The 20,856-nt window shown below is 39.5% G+C and overlaps 1 protein-coding gene across 4 annotated transcripts in view; it reads left to right on the top strand.

Annotated features, from left to right (window-relative positions):
• IL1RL2 (interleukin 1 receptor like 2) overlaps nucleotides 1-20,856 on the top strand; it is a 56,381-nt gene that overhangs the window by 27,230 nt on the left and 8,295 nt on the right. For 2 of the 4 annotated variants that reach the window (XM_054476039.2, XM_054476042.2), the window contains 4 exons: nucleotides 295-369; nucleotides 7,959-8,088; nucleotides 8,884-9,020; nucleotides 14,930-15,073. In XM_054476039.2, the coding sequence (XP_054332014.1) occupies nucleotides 295-369; nucleotides 7,959-8,088; nucleotides 8,884-9,020; nucleotides 14,930-15,073 (486 nt within the window). The remainder of the gene's footprint in view (nucleotides 1-294; nucleotides 370-7,958; nucleotides 8,089-8,883; nucleotides 9,021-14,929; nucleotides 15,074-20,856) is intronic. The other 2 variants (XM_054476043.2, XM_054476041.2) reach the window with 1 other exon arrangement.

Raw genomic sequence — 20,856 nt, forward strand, 5'->3', positions numbered from 1 at the left:
GAGATTTTATTATAAAAGCTTATTAGTTTGTATTATAAACAATATAGTTTATGGTTTATACCAAAATATAATGGCCAAAGTGAACTCTCTTGATAGCTCAGCTTCTAGCTTATTTTTTTTTTTCTTTTTTGGCAATTCAGTTACTTCTGTTTAAAAATGTGTATTTATGGAGTGAGATTTTGACCAGAGCTTATTGATGGTCTGCTCTGTTGGGCTTCATGCTATTACATCAGAGTACTTGGGAATGTATCATACATGATTCTAATGCAATTTCCTGTGGGTATGATTTCTTAGCAGAAAGAGCTGGATATGGAGGAAGTGTCCCTAAAATCATTTATCCAAAAAATAATTCAATTGAAGTACAGCTTGGTGAGTAAAATCATTGACGCCATTGAAATCACCAGGGGAAGAGCTCATTATGTTTGCATATTCTGGTGAATATTTTGAATGTTAAGGATGAAGATAAATCCCATACACACCTAGTTTCCGGCTTTGGATATACTATACCTGAGCTCATGGGGAGAGGAATCAAAATAAAACACCAGAGAGCCGAAGCGTGGAAAAGTTGTGGTAGCAGAGAAGTCTGGCAATGAGGACTGTTGGCCCAAAATGATTATTATAAATCTGTTTATGCAAAGGCAATGAAAATGCAAATAATTCTTCAGACAATACTTAATATAATATAAAACTACTATTAAATAATGTTGACCAGGATTTCTGGATTATATTACCTCACAATGCAATGTATATTAAAGGAGTGAAAAAAATTATGATGTTATATTCCTTAATCTACATGGAAAAGGATCAATAAGCATTGCCTTAATTTGTGATCTAAGTAGATAAAAAGGCATCAAATTATTTTTTTAAATTAAAAAATAATCACTAGTGGCCAGGCATGGTGGCTCACGCCTGTAATCCCAGCACTTTGGGAGGCCGAGGCAGGCAGATCATGAGGTCAGGAGATCAAGACTATCCTGGCTAGCACGGTGAAACCCCGTCTCTACTAAAAAATACAAAAAATTAGCCGGGCATGGTGGCGGGCGCCTGTAGTCCCAGCTACTTGGGAGGGTGAGGCAGGAGAATGGCGTGAACCCGGGAGGCGGAGCTTGCAGTGAGCCGAGATCGCGCCACTGCACTCCAGTGACGATAGAGAGAGACTCCGTCTCAAAACAAAACAAAACAAATCACTAGTAAAATAAATATGTTGTATTACATCTGAAGAAAAAGCAAATTAGACAAAACTCTCAACATCTCACAAAATAGAAAGTTTTATGTGTCAAATAGTAGTGTATCAAAATATATAATGCTAAAAGTCTCAGAAATACAATACAATAAAACAACACAATTGTTTCAGTTGTGGGGGAGATTTTAACATACTCTTGCTTTGAGAAATTTACTAGGAAAGTAAGAGTCTACATGGTTCGAGGAATATAGTAAAAGTAATATGTCTAATACATAGATCACTCTCAGAAACATCTATGAAAACACCAGAGTCCAAAAGAGGAAATTGTACAGATCATGGGGTATAATAACGATACAGTAAATGTAAAAATTTATATCTAAACCAAAACAATAAAATAATCGCACTCATTAAGTATGTGAAGTGATGGATTTGTTAATTAGCTTGATTTAATTATTCTACAATATAAACATGTATCAAAACATCACATTGTACCCATAAATATATGTAATTATTATTTGTCTATTAAAACTAAAAAAAATTTAAAAACGTAAACAACAACAAAAAAACTCTTAATTATTTGCATTTTTTATTAGAGAGCCAAAGCCGTAGTTAAAGAATATTTAGAAAATAATGATAGTGAGAATACTTCATATCAAATTTCATAGCATATGACCAACTCTAAACAAGTTTATATCTTTAAATAACATTATTATTAATAAGTGTGGAAATAATTAAAATATACAACTAACCATTTGACTCTATAAAAGGACCAACTAAACAACAAGAATAAAAGTAGAAAATAATGAATTTATTAAAGGAAAATAAACTAATAGAATCTGTCCCAGAGTTGGTTAAGGACAGAAGAGTTGAGGTGGGGGTTGGGGAGAAAGATAAACTTCCAGCAAATCTAATCCCCTAAGTGCAGAGACACCCAAATATAAAAAAATTAGAAATATGGGAAAGCTTATATAAAACAACAAATGGTAAGAGATAAAATCTGTTTAAATGCCTCTAGGCCCATATGTTTTTAGGATAATTCTTTTAAACTTTCAAGGAAATAATAATACCTATAATAAAGGATAATTGTCTACACATTACTCATTATGTGAATAGTCTTAAAAGACAAATTTGGCTGTTTTATCTCTCTTAATTGACTTTCTTCCTCTACTCCTGTCTTTGGAAATTCTAGCCAATGTATTTAGACAATTAAAAGGCAAGAGAAGGAGTTTTGGAAGTCTTGGAGGGAGGAAGATAAACATGATTTTTAAAACATGATCTACTGGTTTATACTTAGAAATTTTAAGAAAATTAAGTAAAAAACTATAATCACTAGCATTTTCTTATTAATGTTATTTTAATACAAAATAAACATTCAAAGCTAATAGCATTTTTACATGCCTGAAATAGCATATATTATGTAATCAGGAAAAACGGCATTCACAATTGCAACACAAGAAATAAAACAGTAAGGAACAGCTGAACAAGAAATTAGGAAGACTTGCCTACATGATTAAAAATGCAGCATTTTATCATTTTATAGATGGAACATAAAAGAATATGTGTTTTAGTGAAATTTCAAAAGATGTTCCTAAATAGAAACACTCAGTATTAAAAATGTTACTTCTCCTAGATTAATATACAAGTTTAATATAATACCAATTAAATTACCGAATATCTTTTGTTTTGTTTTTTGTTTTTTTTAAATAAAAATAAAATAAAATAAAAAAAAGAATGTTATAGGGTGAAATAATTGCTCTGAGAAGGTTACTCTGGTAGTGTTCTACATCATGGCATGAGAGAACTGTGAAAGGAAGGCATGGCAATAACTCAGTTCTAAAAGGATGAAGGCTCAGACTAGTAGATTGCTAAGGGGAGTGGAAAACAAAGGAAAACCAACAGAGGCAGTTTAATGTATTCACATCTCCTTTTGTCCACAAAAGGTTTGGTATCTCTTTGAGAAAATACAGAAGGAAAAATGGAAATAGTAAGAGGGGATTCTATAAAGAGAAAAAAGCAAAATTGTTGATCTCATGGTTCTATGGTTTCTGGCTGGCAGTACAAATATAAAGATGTTGCACCAAGTCTCCTCCTCAAGGGCAGTACATTTTTTTTTCTAGAAACAAATTCTAAAAAGGGCTCTCCTATTCATGTTCATCAGTGGTTCTTCAGTGGAGGCTATTTGCCTGTTTAGAGATATGTGTCATCATTCAGAGACATTTTTTATTGTCACACTGGGTAGGAGGAGGGTGTGCTACTGGTACCTAATGGCTAGAGGTAAAAGACGCTGTTAACATAGCCTACAGTGCACTGGGTGGCCCCCACAACAAATAATTATCTGGCCTGAAATGTTAATTATGCTGAGGTTGTGAAATCTAATATACGTCAATGTAATGGACTTTGCTCTCACAGCTGTTTCTTAAAGAAATAAAATACATGCTTAATGTGGTTATTATGTATAGACACATTCATGTATTCAGTCGATTTGGGACATTAAACAATCCACTATAAAAAAAAAATTACTGAATATCCTAAAACTTGTCAAAACATTTCTAAAATTTCTGTCAAAAATGCTGGAAACAGCCAAGAAAAAATTGAATGGAAGAAAAAAGAGCCATTTCCTTATAAGTATTAAAATGTATTATAAAGATAGAGATTATTAGTATGTCAACAAAATTGCTGACTAGGGGTTCCTAGCACTAATTCCCCTACAAAAGGGCCAAAATATAAAATAAATAGCTACATTTTGACTAGCGTGTCTGAAGGAGGGCACTGGAGTGCAGCATAGAAATGATGGAATCCCTGTGGAGCATAGAAACTCAGGATGGCAGCATAGAGAGAGGAGGAAATCACCCTTTCTCTGTCACTCTCTTTCCCCCACCAAGATTGACTTGGAGCCAAGAGAAACTTCTCCTTGCAGGGAAAAGGTAAGCAGAAGGTCCCTGCAACCTTCATTATTACCACAGACACCTGCAGTTCTTGTTACAGAAGAAACCTGCAGTCCTCACAGGTCCTGAGCCTAGTTTGGGGAGCAGCCTGGAGTTCTCATGGCTATATTGCTCCAGTGCAGGAAACTACCTTGTGCATACCCTTATCCCCTATGACCCACGCTGCTACGTTGTGGCACTATCTTGGAATTATAGCTACTGCTAGAGTGAGTCCTGTTCTGGGGGCCAGTAGCCACTGCATCTCTCCATCCCCAATGCTTTCCCCTCATTCCACCAAGTTCATACAGGTGGCTACAACTCCACAATCCTGGTTACTTAGAGTATGGGTCCTGTGAAATTACTGTCATCCTGGTGCCCAAACGCACATGGTGCCCTGCTTCCTGTATGGACAGGCAGTCCTGCACACTGGGGAAGCTTCCCCTAGCCAGCAGACCTACTCTGCTCACCCTCATACCCATGAGGGTGTACATACTCACCCTCAGCCTGAGAACCAGCCCAGTAGCCCTGCACCTGGCAAGACCACACCCCTTTTCCATTGGACCTACTGTGTGTGCACACACACCCTTGGCCTGAGAACCAACCTGGTAGCCCAGCACGCTGCAAAGCCATGCCACTTCCAGTACAAACTCCTGCAGCCTAGGCCACTGAGACACTCAAAGATATTGCAGATGTGGATTGTAGCTGAAGAAACTGCATGAAGACTACACTTCTGTCTCTATCTAGAACCAAAGCCAACATACCCTATCCAACTGACATGCTAGGATGCATCTACAGAAAAAGTCTTTCTCTAATAAAGCTACTTCATAAAATTAGAAGAGGTGACTGTTGCACCAGAAGTGCAGCTATCAACACAAGAAACATGAAAAAACAGGAAACATGATACCTCAAAGGAGCACACTAATTCTCCAGTAACAAACCTCAGAGAAAATAAGATTTACTAAATGCCTGAAAAGGAATCCAAAATAATGATCTTAAGGAAACCCAGCTAGATACAAGAGAATACAAGCAAATAATATAATGAAATCAGAAAAACAATTTATGATCTGAATAAGAAAGTCAACAGATAGATATTATAAAAAAGAACCAAAGAGAAACCTGAGCTTAATAATTCCATGAATGAAATAAATGCAATTGAGAATTCAACAATGGAATTCAACAATCTAGCGATCATTGTATAATGACCTTCTTTGTCTCTTCTTATAATTTTTAACTTGAAGTCTATTTTATCTGATGTACATGTAGCTATTCCTGCTTGCTTTTGTTTTCCATTTGCATGGAATATCTTTTTTTTCATCTCTTCACTTTCCATGTATATGTATCCTTACTGGACCTACTGTGAGTCAGTGAGTAAAGTGAGTCTCTTTTAGGTAGCACATAGTTGGTTCTTGTTTTTTTCTTTTAATCCATTTTCCCACTGTATGTCTTTGAATTAGAGAATTTAATCCATTTACATTCAAGATTATTATTGATTGGTAATAACGTGACTCCTGACATTTTGTTAATTGTATTCTGGTTGTTTTGCAGATCCTTTGCTTCTTTCTTTCTCTCTTGTTTACTTTTGTGGTTTGGTGGTTTTCTGTAGTCCTAAGCTTCGATTCCTTTCTCTTTTTATTTGTGTATCTGCTGCAGTTTCTATCATTGTGACTACCATGAGGCTAACATAAAGACTTTTATAGTTATAATAGACTATTTTAATCTGATTACAATTTAACTTTGGTCACATAAAAATACTCTAGACTTTTATCCTCCCCCTAACAGTTTATACTTTAGTTGCCTTAATTCACATCATTATACATTGCATGTTCTTTAATAACCAATTGTGTCTGTAGTTATTTTTGACCATTTTGACCTTTAAACTTATTACTAGAGGCTTGAAAGATTTACATAGCACCATTTCAGAATTGAGATATTCTGAATTTGATTTTGAATTTACCTCTACTGGTTACTTTTCACATGTTTTTATGATGGTAATTATCACCCTTTCACTTTCAGTTGCAGCATTTCCTTAGGGATTTCTTGTAAGGCTGGTCTAGCAGCAATGAATTCCCTTAGTTTTTGCTTGTCTGGAAGGGACTTTATTTTTCTTACATTTCTGAAAGATAGCTTTGCTGGGTTTAGTATTCTTGAATAGCAGTTTTTATTTTTGTTCAGCACTGAATATAATATCCTTTGTTTATGAATTGGAAGAATTAATATTGTTCAAATGTCCATCCTACTGAAAGCAACTTACAGATTCAATGCAATCCCTACTAAAATACCAATGACATTATTTTGACAGAAAGAGAAGGAACAGTCCTAAAATTTGTATAAGATCATAAAACACCCTGAATAGCCAAAGCAATCTTGAGAAAAAGACCAAAAGGCCCAAAACCAAAAACAAAGCTGGAGGTATCACACTACCTGACTTCAAAATATACTAAAAAGCTATAGTAATCAAAACAGCATGATATTAGCATGAAAACAGACACATAGATCAATGGAACAGAATAGAGAGTCCAGAAATAAGTCCACAAATCAACAGCCAACTGATATTTGACAAAAGTGCCAGGAACACACATTAAACAAGTAACAGTCGCTTCAATAAATGGTGATAGGAAAATTGGATATCCACACGCAGAAGAATGAAACTAGACCCCTATCTTTTAACATATTCAAAACTCAAATTGAAATGGATTAAAGACTTAAATATAAGACCTGAAACTATGAAACTACTAGAAGAAAACATAAAGCAAGTGCTCATGACATTGGACTGGGCAAGATGTTTTGGATAAGATCTCAAAAGCACAGACAGCGAAAGTTAAAATAGACAAATGGAATTACATCAAACCAAAAAGCTTCTGAACAATAAAAGAAACAATCAACAGAGTGAAAACACAATCTACAGAATGGGAGAAAATATTTGTAAACTGTGCATCTGACAAGGGGTTAATATCCAGAATATAGAAGGAACTCAAACAGCTGAACAACAAACAAAACAAAAAACAAAAAACGGAACAACAAATAATTTGATTAAAAAATGGACAAAAGACATTGCTTCTGGGATTCAGACAATATCTTGTTTTCTTGATGGGGTGAAAGTGTTACAGATATTTGCTTTATGATAATTCATTAACTTGATATTTCTATTCTATACTCTTTGTTATATGTGCATTATATTTCAAAATCATTTTTTTTAAAAAATATCATTTAGAATAAAGAACACTCCTTGAATGTTAGAATTTACTAGACTCATGGGAGAAAGTCCATTGAGACTATAAATTGGTGAAATTTGTGAATGTGTGTAGAGGCAAGATAAGGGAAAGAGAGGGAAAGGGTGGGGTTACATATGGTGAAGCAGAAATATCACTGGATTTGGTGTTAGAAATCTAGAGTTCATATTTCATTTCTTCCTCTAATTAATTTGGGCAAGTCACTCTATCTATCTGAACTTCAGTTTTTGCATCCTTAACATGAGGATAATAGCCCCTCCCCTTTTCCTTTTAAGATTGTTTTGAAGATACAAAGACTGAAGGATAAAATGCATAAAATACTTTGTGAACTGTCAAGTTCTTTGCTAGTGTTACTAGGAGTAGAAATAGCATTTGTGTACCTAATGATGTTTGGTAATGTATGTGTGTCCCTTTACAATGGATGTCCTGGAAGGCCACTTGCCCCTCGTGGTCTCTCTCCAGGGAAAGAAAAAAGTAGATTAACTTTAGCCTAGGGGGGTATTTCTGGTAATCAAAAGGTATTCGAGGCTCGAGAGTAAGATGCACTTGTAATCCAGGTGTTAACAAATTTGAAAGTTTGTAGAATTTTCATTGAACACTGATGATATTGGTTTTTTTTAGGTACCACCCTGATTGTGGACTGCAATGTAACAGACACGAAGGATAATACAAATCTACGATGCTGGAGAGTCAATAACACTTTGGTGGATGATTACTATGATGAATCCAAACGAATCAGAGAAGGGGTGGAGTAGGTGTTTTGCTTTTTTGACTTCTCTAAAAGCTAGCAAGGATTTCTCCATCTAAGTGAATCTGGTATCACTACTGCCTTCTCTTGTTTTTGCCTCTCAATGATTCATGTTATCAATCCCACCTACCACATAGTTAGGGAGATATGGTAAAAGACCAAGTATCCCTGAGAGCAGTAAGATCCATTTCTCTTAGCTACTAGTCAAAATTAGTCCCATTTCCATTCAGTTATATCATGAGCCATCGGCCTTCAAAGCTTAATGCCCTGGGCATACAAAGCAAACACTGGAAATGACACAAATGTGTATATTGCAACAGTAGAAGAAAGAAATAGTAGTATAGTTCTTTGCTATACTAAACAAGCACCAATGGGGACTCTTAGGGAAGACAGTGCATAATTATTAGCTAATTGAATGGGTATAAACTCAAGTTATGGTGGTATAAATGGAGTAGTGTAAATAAAACTAATGAAGTCAGAGGGCAGGAGAGCTTGTGTTGGGCCTTGCAGTATGGATAGGTTAGGATACGTGGAGAGGAATAGGGGAAGGGCCTTTGGGGCTGAGAATGATGTCTGTAGCTAACAGAACCATACTTCCTTGTCACCATGCAGAAGAAAATGCAAATTTGGAAATATACAATCTACAAACCTCACTGGGCCAGTCAGCAAAGTATTTTTAGGATAACATGATGGCCCAAAGTGTTCTCAAAGAAAACATTTTATCTCCAGAAAACAGATTATAAAATATGTTGGGTAAATCTGACTCATGTATTAATGACTTGCTCTTTTCTTTTATAGAACCCATGTCTCTTTTCGGGAACATAATTTGTACACGGTAAACATCACCTTCTTGGAAGTGAAAATGGAAGATTATGGCCTTCCTTTCATGTGCCACGCTGGAGTGTCCGCAGCATACGTTATATTACAGCTCCCAGGTAATACTCCAGTGGGTTACACACTGTTCAGAGTGTTCAAAACGATGGCCAGGAAACACATCTGAAGGAGCAGTGACCCTAAATGCTCAGTGTGAGGCATGAGGGTGATATTAAAGGGACAAACTCAGTATGAAATCTAGGGAAAAGCTCATGCAATGGCTCATAATGTTGTTGGAGTGAGGCTGTGATTTTATTGCGGTATATTTTGAAAGTGCCATATTTTCAATACATCGAGATTTTATACATCTAAACAGAAAGAAAACAAAAGCTTTTCTTTATTAAGCGTGATTGCCAAATGTTTTACTTTTGATTTTCAACTTTTAGATTTATTATAAATAATTTGATATAAAGCCAAAATGCCTATGTGTATTTTTACTATGTAATTTTGTAAAATTATCTGTAGAGGCTGAATTCTGATATTTAAGCAGGAGGGCTTCCAACTCAATGTGTGTATACAAATTGCACTCTGAGCACTGTACAGAACTAATTGATTATCCATTGGAAGTAATAAAGTCAGTGAATAGATAGTGGAGGGTGAAGCCAGAATCTTGAGAACAACTTTAAATTCGTAACCTATCAGGGGAGGTGTATGAAATACCTTGCAAAATGCTGTGTGGTTTACCAAGACAGTTGTTCTTCATGATTCTATTAATATCATTAGTATATGTGTGTGTGTGTGAGTGTGTGTGTGTGTGTGCGTGCGCACGTGTGTGGCTAGCTATATGCAAGAGAGAGGACTTGAATTTGCTGGTGTCCTTTAATGATCAGTTAAACCTATGCTTGCGTACATCAAGCTAAAGCCCCACCAAATATTTTTCTAGAACCTAACAGAAAACACAGTGGTTGCTGTATGGAGTTAGCAATTGTGCCTTTGCCCCTGCCAAGCTCCTGGCCTCCTAAGTGTCCGTGACCTCCCTTAGAATTGCAGTGAATAGGGATCTGTGCATGGCAGCTTGCAGCTCTGGGTGTGCACGTTCTCTGCTTCACTTCTGTGTCCTGAAGGCCAGTGTCGTTCTGGCCTCAGCTGCCTTAACTGTGAGTGAGCACAGCACCCTCTCCTCACCTTGAGCACATGGGGAATCCTTCTTGGGTTGCGTCATGTGGAAGGACCCTTGGGTTCATCTGTCACCACTGCCCATTTTTTCTCTTCTCATTGGCTTTTCCTTGTCATAAAGCGTCCTTTTCCATCACTTCCCCCGTCAGTCTTGTGTTTGCCATCTCTCTCTCTGATACCTCTATGAGGTTCATCATCTGTGCTGCTTTTCTTTCTGTGTCCTCGTCCCTGAAATCTCTTTCCTGTTTATGGCATCAACTGTCATTCCTGGGCAGGTGCAAACAGGTTCCATATATCCAGCTGTATACTATCTTCTCCCATGACAGCTCTGTGTTTCCAGCTGCGTAAGGGACTGCAGATACACTGGCTGATGTCAGAAAGCATGTTTAAACTATCCAACCTCCTGGTTCTGTTTTTCTTAATTTTGTGAATGGAACCCCTGTATTTTCCACGTTGTTCAGGCTCAAAATCTGGGGTCATTTTGATGCCTTCCCTTATCCTCCCTCATGCCAATGCCCAATGAGTTGCCAAGTTCTGTGGATTCCTCCCCTCCTGCCCATTCCCACTAACAAGCTGGATGGTAGGGTGACTCCTGCCCTGGACTTTAAGGTCAGGTTTTCAGGCTCAGATCCTATTTTGTCCACTTAGGAGCTGTGTGAGTACAGCACTGTCACTCAACCTCCCTGTGCCCGTGTCTCCTCATCTGTGAAATGAGGATAGCAACTTCCTTCCACGACTGTTGTTAAGAATCAGCTGGAATTTTCTTTTATACTTTTTTTCTTTTTTATTTCTTTTTTATTGTGGAATATAATGTATATATATAACATATGCACATATATGGTAAAAGAACACAGAATATCTGCATCCCATAACAAGTCATTGTATAGTAAACACTCATGAAGCTATCACCCGGATTAAGAAAAATGCATTGCCTGAAAAACCCCTGGTGTTCTTCCTGATCCTCTCCTCTTGATAATCATCCCCCAACCTTTTAGGAAAGTCATTTCTTTGATTTTCTATCTATGCTGGTAGTCCTAATAATACAATTTATTTTTGCCTGTTTTTGAGTTTTATATTAAGAGAGTTATATAGTATGTTTTATTTTCTTAGGTGTGGGGTCTTATCAGTTTATCACTGATATAGCATGTAGCTTAGTTCATTAATTTACATTGCCATATCCTAGTCCATTGAATAACTAGGTCACAATTTATCCACTGGGCTATAAATATGTGGTTTGCATTGTTTTGAGTTTGGAACTCTTAACAAAGAGTACTGCTATGGAAATTCCTGTTTGTGTGTCTGTGTACCCATGTAGAGGCATCCCTCCAGGATATATCATGAGGAGTAGAATTGCCAGGTGAGAGTCTGTCGTTAACATTTCTATATAATGCCATACTGTTCTACAATGTGATTCACCGATATTTACTGCTAGGCGATGAAATGGAAACTCCCGGCTTGGCATTCAGGGCCTCCCTGATCTACTTGTCCCACTCATTTCCCAGTTGTCACCTTCATCTACCCCACAGAACAGAGAGCCAGATCAGAGACAAAGGTGGGTCTTTTGTGAGTTCATATTGTGATGAAGGAGGTGACTTTGAGACAAGTGCAGAAATGTGTGGTAGGTCAGTGAGGACAGGTTGAAAACCTGTTTTCACCCAAGCAGAGCCTGCTGGCGTTTCCTCCCTTCTGACTCTCCATTGGCTTACAGCAGAAATGCAGTCTGGCTTAGGCCAGAGAGAGAGACTCAGGGTCCACCCCAGAGAAAAGAGGAGATGCTGTTGTAAGAAGCCTTGGAGAGTCCATGACACCTGAAGTGGTTACAACTTAAATCTGTCCCAACCTAGAAGTTTGAGTTCTTTACTGGATAATATAGACTGAAGCTGACCAATAGTGATTTCCATCCCAATACTGACGTGTTGAACTTTTTGAAAGCACTGTGTTCCAAAGGATTCTGAGGCCAAGTCCAAGCTCAGAGGAGCTAATGCTGTGACCAGTTAGTTAACACTTGTCAAGCTTGTGGAGGGATGGAGTCCTTTATCCCCTTTGTTTTAAGCTCATGCTTCTTAAACCTCTTAGTTCCTGGCAATGCTCATTTTATCTCAAATGTACAGTATTTTGGTTCTGCTGACTTAGTTTTGTTTGTCCTGAGTTCCTAGGAACCTCACCCTCTTAAATCCAAACCTCTTGTTGGTTTACTTGGGAACAGAGCTAAGGTTATAGCTTCTCCATTTGACTTCCTTATGTTTGTTAAAGACACCTCCAGATTTGAATCTTATTTGGTTTTTCTGAAACAGGGTCTCTAGTAAGTTGTTTAAATTGGGTGTGCTCTTCTGTGAATTCACATATTACTTATGCTCACCCACCATCTCAGTTGAAGGCTGGTAGTAGTGAAATGACTCAGATGGTGAATACCACCATTAACCTTTAACAGGACATCTAGTACATCAACAACGGGCCCCCCACTTATTTCTATTTCAAAGCCCCAAGTCCCTCTGAATGTATTCATTGATGTCCTGTTTCCAATTTTCTTCTCTTTTAGCTCGTTTACAGAGCAGAGGGCATCAGCACTCCTGAAGGCAATGAGTGAAGAGCCCGAGAATTTTAGAGCATCACTCCTGTCTATGTGCCAGAGGCTTTCTGAGCCTCGTTAGTATTGTGGGCATGGTCTTCTTATCAGGACAGTTAACAAAACCAAGATCTCTGAACTAGACACTAAATATTTCCAGACACGAGTCATCCCAAAGGGAGTGGTGGCAATGTTACCCCTAGAAAGAATTATAACGAGAGCTGGGAAAGGGCAAAGAGGAGTATAGGATGGGGAAGCAGGAAGGATCTGTCTTATGATTGAAGTGAGAGGTTCTCACAAGTGGCCAGGATTGGATTGGGCACCGGTGTGTAGTGCAGTGCGTCTATACTGGCTGCATTGGGACTTACTCAATGAATTAATTTTTTTGGCACCAAATGGGTTCTTAGTTATTGTGCCATGTATTTAAAGATGTGCAATAGTAAATGAGAAATCTTGGGCCTCAAGATGTTTATGACATGGCGTGGCCTAGGGCAGGTGGCAATAAGCTCTTTAATGAGTATTTTATAGCCACTGTGGAAAACATTATAGTGGTTCCTCAAAAAACTAAAAATGCAACTACCATATGATCCAGCAATCCCACTGCTGGTTATATACCCCAAAGAAAGGACATTAGCATATTAAAGAGATATGTGCACTCCCATGTTTATTGCAGCACTGTTTATAATAGCCAAGATGTAGAATCAACCTAAGTGTCCATCAATGGATGAATGGATAAATAAATTCTGTCATAGATGCGCAATGGAATATTATTCAGCCATAAAAGAGAATGAAATTCTGTCATTTGCAGCAAAGTGGATGGAACTGGAGGCCATTATGTTAAGTGAAATAAGCCAGGCACAGAAAGACACATATTGCATATTTTTACTCATATGTGAGAACTAAAAAAATTGATCTTATGAAGGTAGAGAGAAGAATGGTGGTTACCAGAGGCTGGGAAGGGTAGCGGTGAAGCGGGGATAAAGAGAGGTTGGTTAATGGGTAAAAGAAAAAAATACAGTTTGATAGTAGGAATGAGATCTAGTGTTTGGTAGCACAACAAAATGACTATAGATAACAATAATTTATTGTGTAATTCAGTATAACTAGAGGAATGGATTTGGAATATTCCCAGCACAAAGAAATGATGAATGTTTGAGGAGATGGTTATCCTAATTACCTCGATTTGATCATTACACATTGTATGCCTGTGTCAAAATATTACACATACACTATAAATATGTGCAACTATTATGTACCTATAAAATTTTTAAAAAATTAAAGTGCTCTAGAGGCTCAGAAAAAAAGAAAACCTCTTCCTCCCCTCCTCTGCGCACCCCAACATCCAGTGAGGACTGGAGGATGAGGAAGGCGCTGAAGAAGGAAGTGGTGTGTGAGGTGGGTTTTAAGAATGGGGAGGACCTTTCTTCCTGTCTCCCTCTTCCCCTTTTCTAATTCTTTCCTTCCTAGAGGGTCTTCTTTGGTGGTATGGGTTTGGGCTGTGGTGAGGCAGAAGCCATGCTGTTCCTTTTCTTGGATGTGTAGGAACATGTTTTCAGGGACTTGAGGTTCCAGAGGAGCTGGTTCTGCTCCTTGGCCATCTCCTGCCCATCACTTAGGCTCATAATTGCTCTGCAATGTACTCATGAAGCAGGCTAGGGTGTAAACATTCTTCCTGAGACTGTGCCTCTCGCACAGGCACCCAGCCTGGAAATCAATGGCACAGAAAGGATGAGGTGAGAGTTTGGCTCTTGGCCTGTCTTGTGGAGCCAGCCATGCTGGCTTCCAGAGGGGACAACTGTTGGCTCTTTAAGGATGATGGGAGTCCAGCTGTTCAACTTTGAATGGCTGGGAAAGCAGTTGCAATAGGATTGTAATCAAGAACGGGCAGCAGAACCAGCTGGAGAAGGTGCCCCATGAACATACTCAGGCGCCACCTCTGGACAGTCTCATGTTGACTCAGCAGAACCTGGACATGTGTGTTTTGAAAGCAGTCCTCGTCCAGTTGGGTCCATGCTGCGTCTACCACCGGAAACTAGGGCTCTGCAGACTTTTACTCTCATAAGTTCCCAGGAGCTGACTTGTTTCCTAACAATCATGGTCCAGATGAGATTATTCTGCTCCCATACCACTTTTTTGACTTTAAAGAAATGTTTAAGCAGTGCCCTCACTGACATCCAAAACCTTTCCATTTGGCATTCATAATGTGATCTGTATTAGTAAAGTATATAACGGATTCTTTGTTTCATTATTATAATTATAATTATTATTTTGTTTTGCTGTCATTTGTAGCTCCAGATTTTCGAGCTTACTTGATAGGAGGGCTTATCGCCTTGGTGGCTGTGGCTGTGTCTGTTGTGTACATATACAACATTTTTAAGATCGACATTGTTCTTTGGTATCGAAGTGCCTTCCATTCTACAGAGACCATAGAAGGTAAGTGTGTGTAATCACCGAAAAATGCCTCAAAATTGGTATCCTCTTATACATATACAATGATTTCAAATATACTTTGTCATATTTTACTATGTTGTTGGCAAACTTAGGGAAAGGAATCTCCTTGGAGCTGCCTATGCTTTAGAGAAATGATTTGTCCCTAATCACCAGCATCATTTGGTCAGATAAGGCTTTCAGGCTCATAATGATTGAGGAAATATTTGCTAAGCTGCAGGAGGAGATCATCTTCTAAGTCCTGCCGCAACCATGTTACAAACGTTTCCACGTCCATCCTCCGTCCACTGCAGGAAAGTTTCTCCGAGAGCAAAGTGCTCTCCATCCATGATGTGTGCTCAGCACAGTGGGTACTTTCTCAGAATCTGGGTCATGGAGAGGGATGAGCTGCCTGCAGTTGGAGCTCTCTCTAGGCCCTGTACTTGGTGCCTGAAAGGATTTAAGTCTTCAACTCTCAGATATGGAGAGAGATCGAACCAAGTTTGAATGTGATTTCTCCGCTTACTCCCTATGTAAACTTAGAAAGATGTTTAACTTTCTTCTATTTCTCAGCTATAGAAAGGAATAGAGGAAGGAAGGAAGGAGACAGGGAGGGAGGAAAGAAAGAGAGAGAGAGGGAGGAAGGAAAGGAGAGAGGGAGGGAGGGAGGGAAAACGGAGGGAAGAAGGGAGTTTCGTAGAAAAGAAACTAAAGAAAACGGGAGAGAGAGGGAGAAGGGAGGAAGGGAAAAAAGAAGGAAGGAAAGAAAAAGGAAAGAAACAAAGAAAGGGAAAGTGATTAAATCCTGCTTTTTGACAGTGGGAATAACTGAGTTGAAGTACAGGGAAGCATTCAGCTGGGGCTTGGGGCACAGGGAGGCCTCTGCTGCGTGTCTGGAGGTCAAAACAAATCCCCAACACCACAGCTGTGGGTTTTAGTCTGTGGGCCTGTGTCCTTCCAGTGCTGTTTGGCACAGAAATGCCTCAGTGTGATCCTGACTCTCTGAGAGCCTGGCATTTCCTACCATGGTGCTTGTGACTCTTTATGCTACTTTTGTTTTGTTTTGTTTTGTCTCAGAACAAATACAATCTATTAAGGCCTTGCAAAAGTAATAAATCTGCTCTAATGTCCCCTAATTAGATGAAAAAAATTAATAGAAGCCTAAAGAAGTCTGGTGCAGCTGATCTGTGTGGAGACGCATGAATTTATACCTTTTAAGTCCAGAGGCCTGAGTGACAAGAGCAGGAATGGGAGGGAAACTGGTTGTCCCAGAATGTTTTATGGGCCAGCTAAAACATAAAAGAGGTCACTGGCATCAAGTGCTTGCTTCGCACATAAAATACACAGCACAGTTGTTGTCCACATGTTTGATAAAACATAGCTATCCTAACTTGGATTTTTTCCAAATTAAATTCCAGAATTCAGAATTAGCAACCCTGCGCAATGTAGAAAGCAATAAACTCCTTTTTAATGACAGAAGTCATCTGAACCTTAAGTGTCCAGTGCAACCTGAAGTGCTGCTAGTACTGTGGATAGTCCGACTGGGATGGGGAGGGGGTCTCTGGTTTTGGCTCTGGCATCTGCAGAGGCCGCCCCGTCTAAGCACACCCATGACTGCTCTATCCTGCTTGCGTCTTTGAGAAGAAGACAGTTCAGTCCCCCACCACTGGTTGTTTTCTGACACAGAGTTGAGTGGTTCAGTTGCTTTCTACTTTTTGACTAACAGAAGCCTGCGTCACTTTACGTGTTCTTCCTGGAAGCTCAGGCCCCGTGGCGTGTCTCTCTCACTGTCTCTCTCTCTCACTGAGTCATTGCGACTCCCAGGAGCGTGACTACAGCTGTGACTTATGGGTGTTGTGCAGAGTGTGTGGGGAAGCTGCTAGTGAGGTCGAGTTTAGCAGGAAGAGAAAACAGGAATAGTGACTCACACGGAGTAGCGGGGGCTGGGCAGATGAGAGAGTTAGGCAGCCCCGCCCTCTGCCAAGACCGGGACGCAGCCCAGATTCTGCACCAGTGGGCAGAGGATTTGGCGATGGAGGCCGACAGGCAGCCAGAGGTCCTTTTTTTTCTTTATTTTTATTTTGCTTAATTCAGAAAAGTATGCGTGCATTTTGTGATGAAATTCTCTACAGCTCCGTCTACGAGAACTGCCCTGTAATATCTCTGTGTGTTGGCTTTAACAGTGAGCTACTGATGAGATTCTGAGATTAGTCCCAGATCCTGTTTATGTCCTTGTTCCCCTTGAGGATATTTTCTGAGTTAAATCAGGAAATAGCAATTAATGGATGAAAATGAGAAAGAGAGAAATAATGTCCTTCGTAGGATAAGTCATTTACCCTGACTAGGTTAGCTAAGCTGTATCACTCAATTAATAATTAGGTGTGCATGATTCACCATTTTAGGAGGAGCCATTGACAGCCCTGGCTGAAGTCAGCAAGTTCTGTATCTTCTCTAGCAAGCCACTGGAGCTTTAAAAATTCTCCTGGCAGGGGCGCATGTGTGTACGAGGATGGAAGGGGCTGTGTACAGATCTCCTAGAGAGATTTGAAAATGCCTCCAATGCAACTTTGGAGAATGTGGATGTAGGATAGAATGGTTAAAACGAAGACAAGCCAAACAGAGTGATCAAAGGGAAACCAAGGGGACAATGGGAAAACAAGTCGGGGTAGAGTTAATGACACCTTTAACAATTATTAAAGATGTATTTGCTTTTCAAGCTAAAGCAAAGGCAATGACAAGATCCACTGTGTGCTGTTCACAACAACCTTTCAGATTTTCATGAGAGAACATGGCTTTTTCTGAGACTAATTTCCAAAGGCAGATTTTTTTTTTTTTTTTTTTTTACATAGGGAGTCCTCATTTCAAACAGGCGTGGTGTAGGGAAGCTTGACTGCAACAACTTTCCCATGGTAAATGTCATAGCGTGTTTCGTGTGGCTTTTCTTCTAGTGTTTTCTATGCATATTGGGGCTAAACCCACCAAACCTCCTGCAGTTCAGTAAAAGCATTTGCGTGGAGGCCAGATTGAATCTGAATTTTCCACTGTTCTGGTTTGATCGGGCCTAAAATTTAGCAATATCATATTGAGAGAAAGTAGGGAATTGAATAATCTTTAGATAATATTTCCTAGATATTAATTTATGTGAATGAGCTTTTATATATTTTTGCCAAGACCAAGAAGGACATAACAATTTTAAGGGAGTGGAAATAGACTCTGATTCTTTGTGAGGGTGTGGCAAAGTTCTGGAAGAACACGTGGGACTGGAAATATTGCTGGGGCTACTTTTGGAAAATTTAGACTGACACAGCTGCACAGGACTAATCAGGGATAAGTTTTGTGAAATTTCCTGCTCCCATTTCTCATTTTAGTCACAGCAAAAGGAGTGGTGGACCTGGGTTTACATCAAGGCTATGCACTCACCAGCTGGGAGACTTTGGAGAGATCGCGCAGTCTTGCTGGTCTCAGCTTCCTTACTCATAATTTGAGGATAGAACCATGTCCCACACGGTTGATCATAAGAAGCAAAGCCGGGAAATGCTGAGGTGCTGTTGCCCGGCAAGGCTGTTCAAAACCAGCGGCCTGATGCAAAAAGCAAAAGACTACAACTTGATCTTTTGCTATTAATGTATTGGTCAGTAAATTATGAATTAGTCATTTGAAAGTGATGAAAACTCACTACATTTTGAGAACATCAGCAAGTTCTATTTCTACTCAAAAGCTTAGTCAGACAGAAAGAAAAAAAAGATGACCAAAAAATTGGGCACATTTGTACATTTTGAATTTTTAAAAGGTGTGAGACTTTCTTCCTACTCAAATGTCTTCTGATCCTGAAGTTGGAGAGCAACAAGTACCTATATCCTCAGACACCTTGTTTAGAAACAGGGAACAGGGAACATTCGCAAAAGAGAGAATACACTTAGCACACATGGTTTGTTTGTTTGTTTTAAAAATCAGAAACAGTAGAAAAAAAGAGAAACAGATTGAGAGAAGAGAGATAACTAGTGGCAGGGACTGGGACAAGTGGCAATAAGCCTGCATGTCTGCTGTAGTTTAGAATAGACCAGGAAATACTGTATTTACCAGAAAGGTTATTCTCTGTGGTGAACCAAGCATCAACTCACCCAGCCCTTCATCGGAAACCAAAGGATTAATGTGATCACATTTTTAAATGGGAAAATCGAATTCCTTCTCCAAAAGTTCAGAAACATAAGAACCTTATGAAATGTTTCTTTTCTCATTTTCTATCTACAGAAAAAAATTCCTCTGGCTTTGGAAAGTCAAATGTGTGCTATGAAATTTTACACAGAAAAGTATCCACTTATTTGAGCGGTGGCCCTGATCAGTGACCTGTATGATTCCACAAGGAGTTTCAGCTATGTTGGGTTTTTGCCAATTCAAGACACAAATTAGTTATCCCTTTTGTACCTGCCCTGTGATCCCACTTTAAAAAGCTGAGTCTGATCTCAGCTTCGTCCCCAACATAGATATAAGCTCTTTGAGCCTCCGTAAAATCAAGCTTCATCTGGATATTCGGTGAGAACTGATGAAGGCCTCCTCTGCACCTGGTCCTGCTCCAGGGGCTGAGGGTAGGGCAGGGAGCCAACAAAGTCTCCACTCTTACACAGCTTCCTTTCATGATGGGGTGGGGAGGCAGACAAGGAGTGTGCACGTGTGTGTGCATGCATGTGTATGACTACATGTGCACGCATGGGTGTGCATGCATGTGCGTGTGTGTTACCATTCTCCATAAGAGATGGCCAAGAATGGTGAGCAGGGACCCGAAGGTCAGCAGTGGTTTGTGTGAGAACTGATGGAATGAGAAACGATGATATGTAAACTGTCAAGATCTGTGCACATTTTCATTACTATTATTTGGACGAAAACTAGAAGAATACAAGGTTTTCCTTTCCCTTATTAATCTTAAAATCACCTCTTTCTGCAAGTCTGCTCATCCAACAAACTCTCATATAAAGGGAATAGAAAAGGACACCACCCCTGTCTAGTACCTACTAGGCTGTCTGAATTTCTAAACAGCCCAAAGCTCGAAATCGCGTTTTCCAATGAGACGCCCACACTTACCTCTTCTTCCCCTCAAGCCCTCTGGCCCTGCTGAAGTTCCTTATTCATTCACACGATTCCTGAGTAGGGAATTAGTCCTCCTTCCATGCCCTTCTGAAGCTGCTCCCCTGCAAGCCTGTTTACCATCCACTCTTAGACCCTCACTTTTTTCCCCTAAACTCTCCCACCCTTTAAAATCCAGGAGCTCCAGCCTGGCCAACATGGCGAAACCCCGTCTCTGCTAAAAGTACAAAAATTAGCCGGGCCTGGTGGCGGGCGCCTATAATCCCAGCTACTCAGGAGGCTGAGGCAGGAGAATCGCTTGAACCTGTGAGGCGGAGGTTGCAGTGAACCAAGATGGCGCCACTGCATTCCAGCCTGAGAGACATGAGCGAGGCTCCATCTAAAAATAAATTAAAAAGAAAAAAATCCAGGAGCGGTCCCATGTTCATTGTGAATTTTTTTTCAAGAACTCCAGACCTTGGGGATTTTTGTTTCTTGCTGTCTTTTCTGTTCGTTTGACTCTCGTCGCCTCGTAGTGTCCTGCGTTGTTTAATTTCTGTGCATGTGAATGGTCTGCCTAGTGAGGTCTGTGTCTTGTTCATCTCTGCATTGGCCAATGCAGGGGCTGCTTTTGAGGTTGCTCAATAAATACTGACGATGATGACATGCGCCATTGGGTTTGACCTTTTTCAGGGGCACTGCAGATTATTAGAGTCTGCTCAATTGCT

This window comes from Pongo pygmaeus, chromosome 12 (genome assembly GCF_028885625.2).
Source record: "Pongo pygmaeus isolate AG05252 chromosome 12, NHGRI_mPonPyg2-v2.0_pri, whole genome shotgun sequence".
NCBI lineage: Eukaryota > Metazoa > Chordata > Mammalia > Primates > Hominidae > Pongo > Pongo pygmaeus.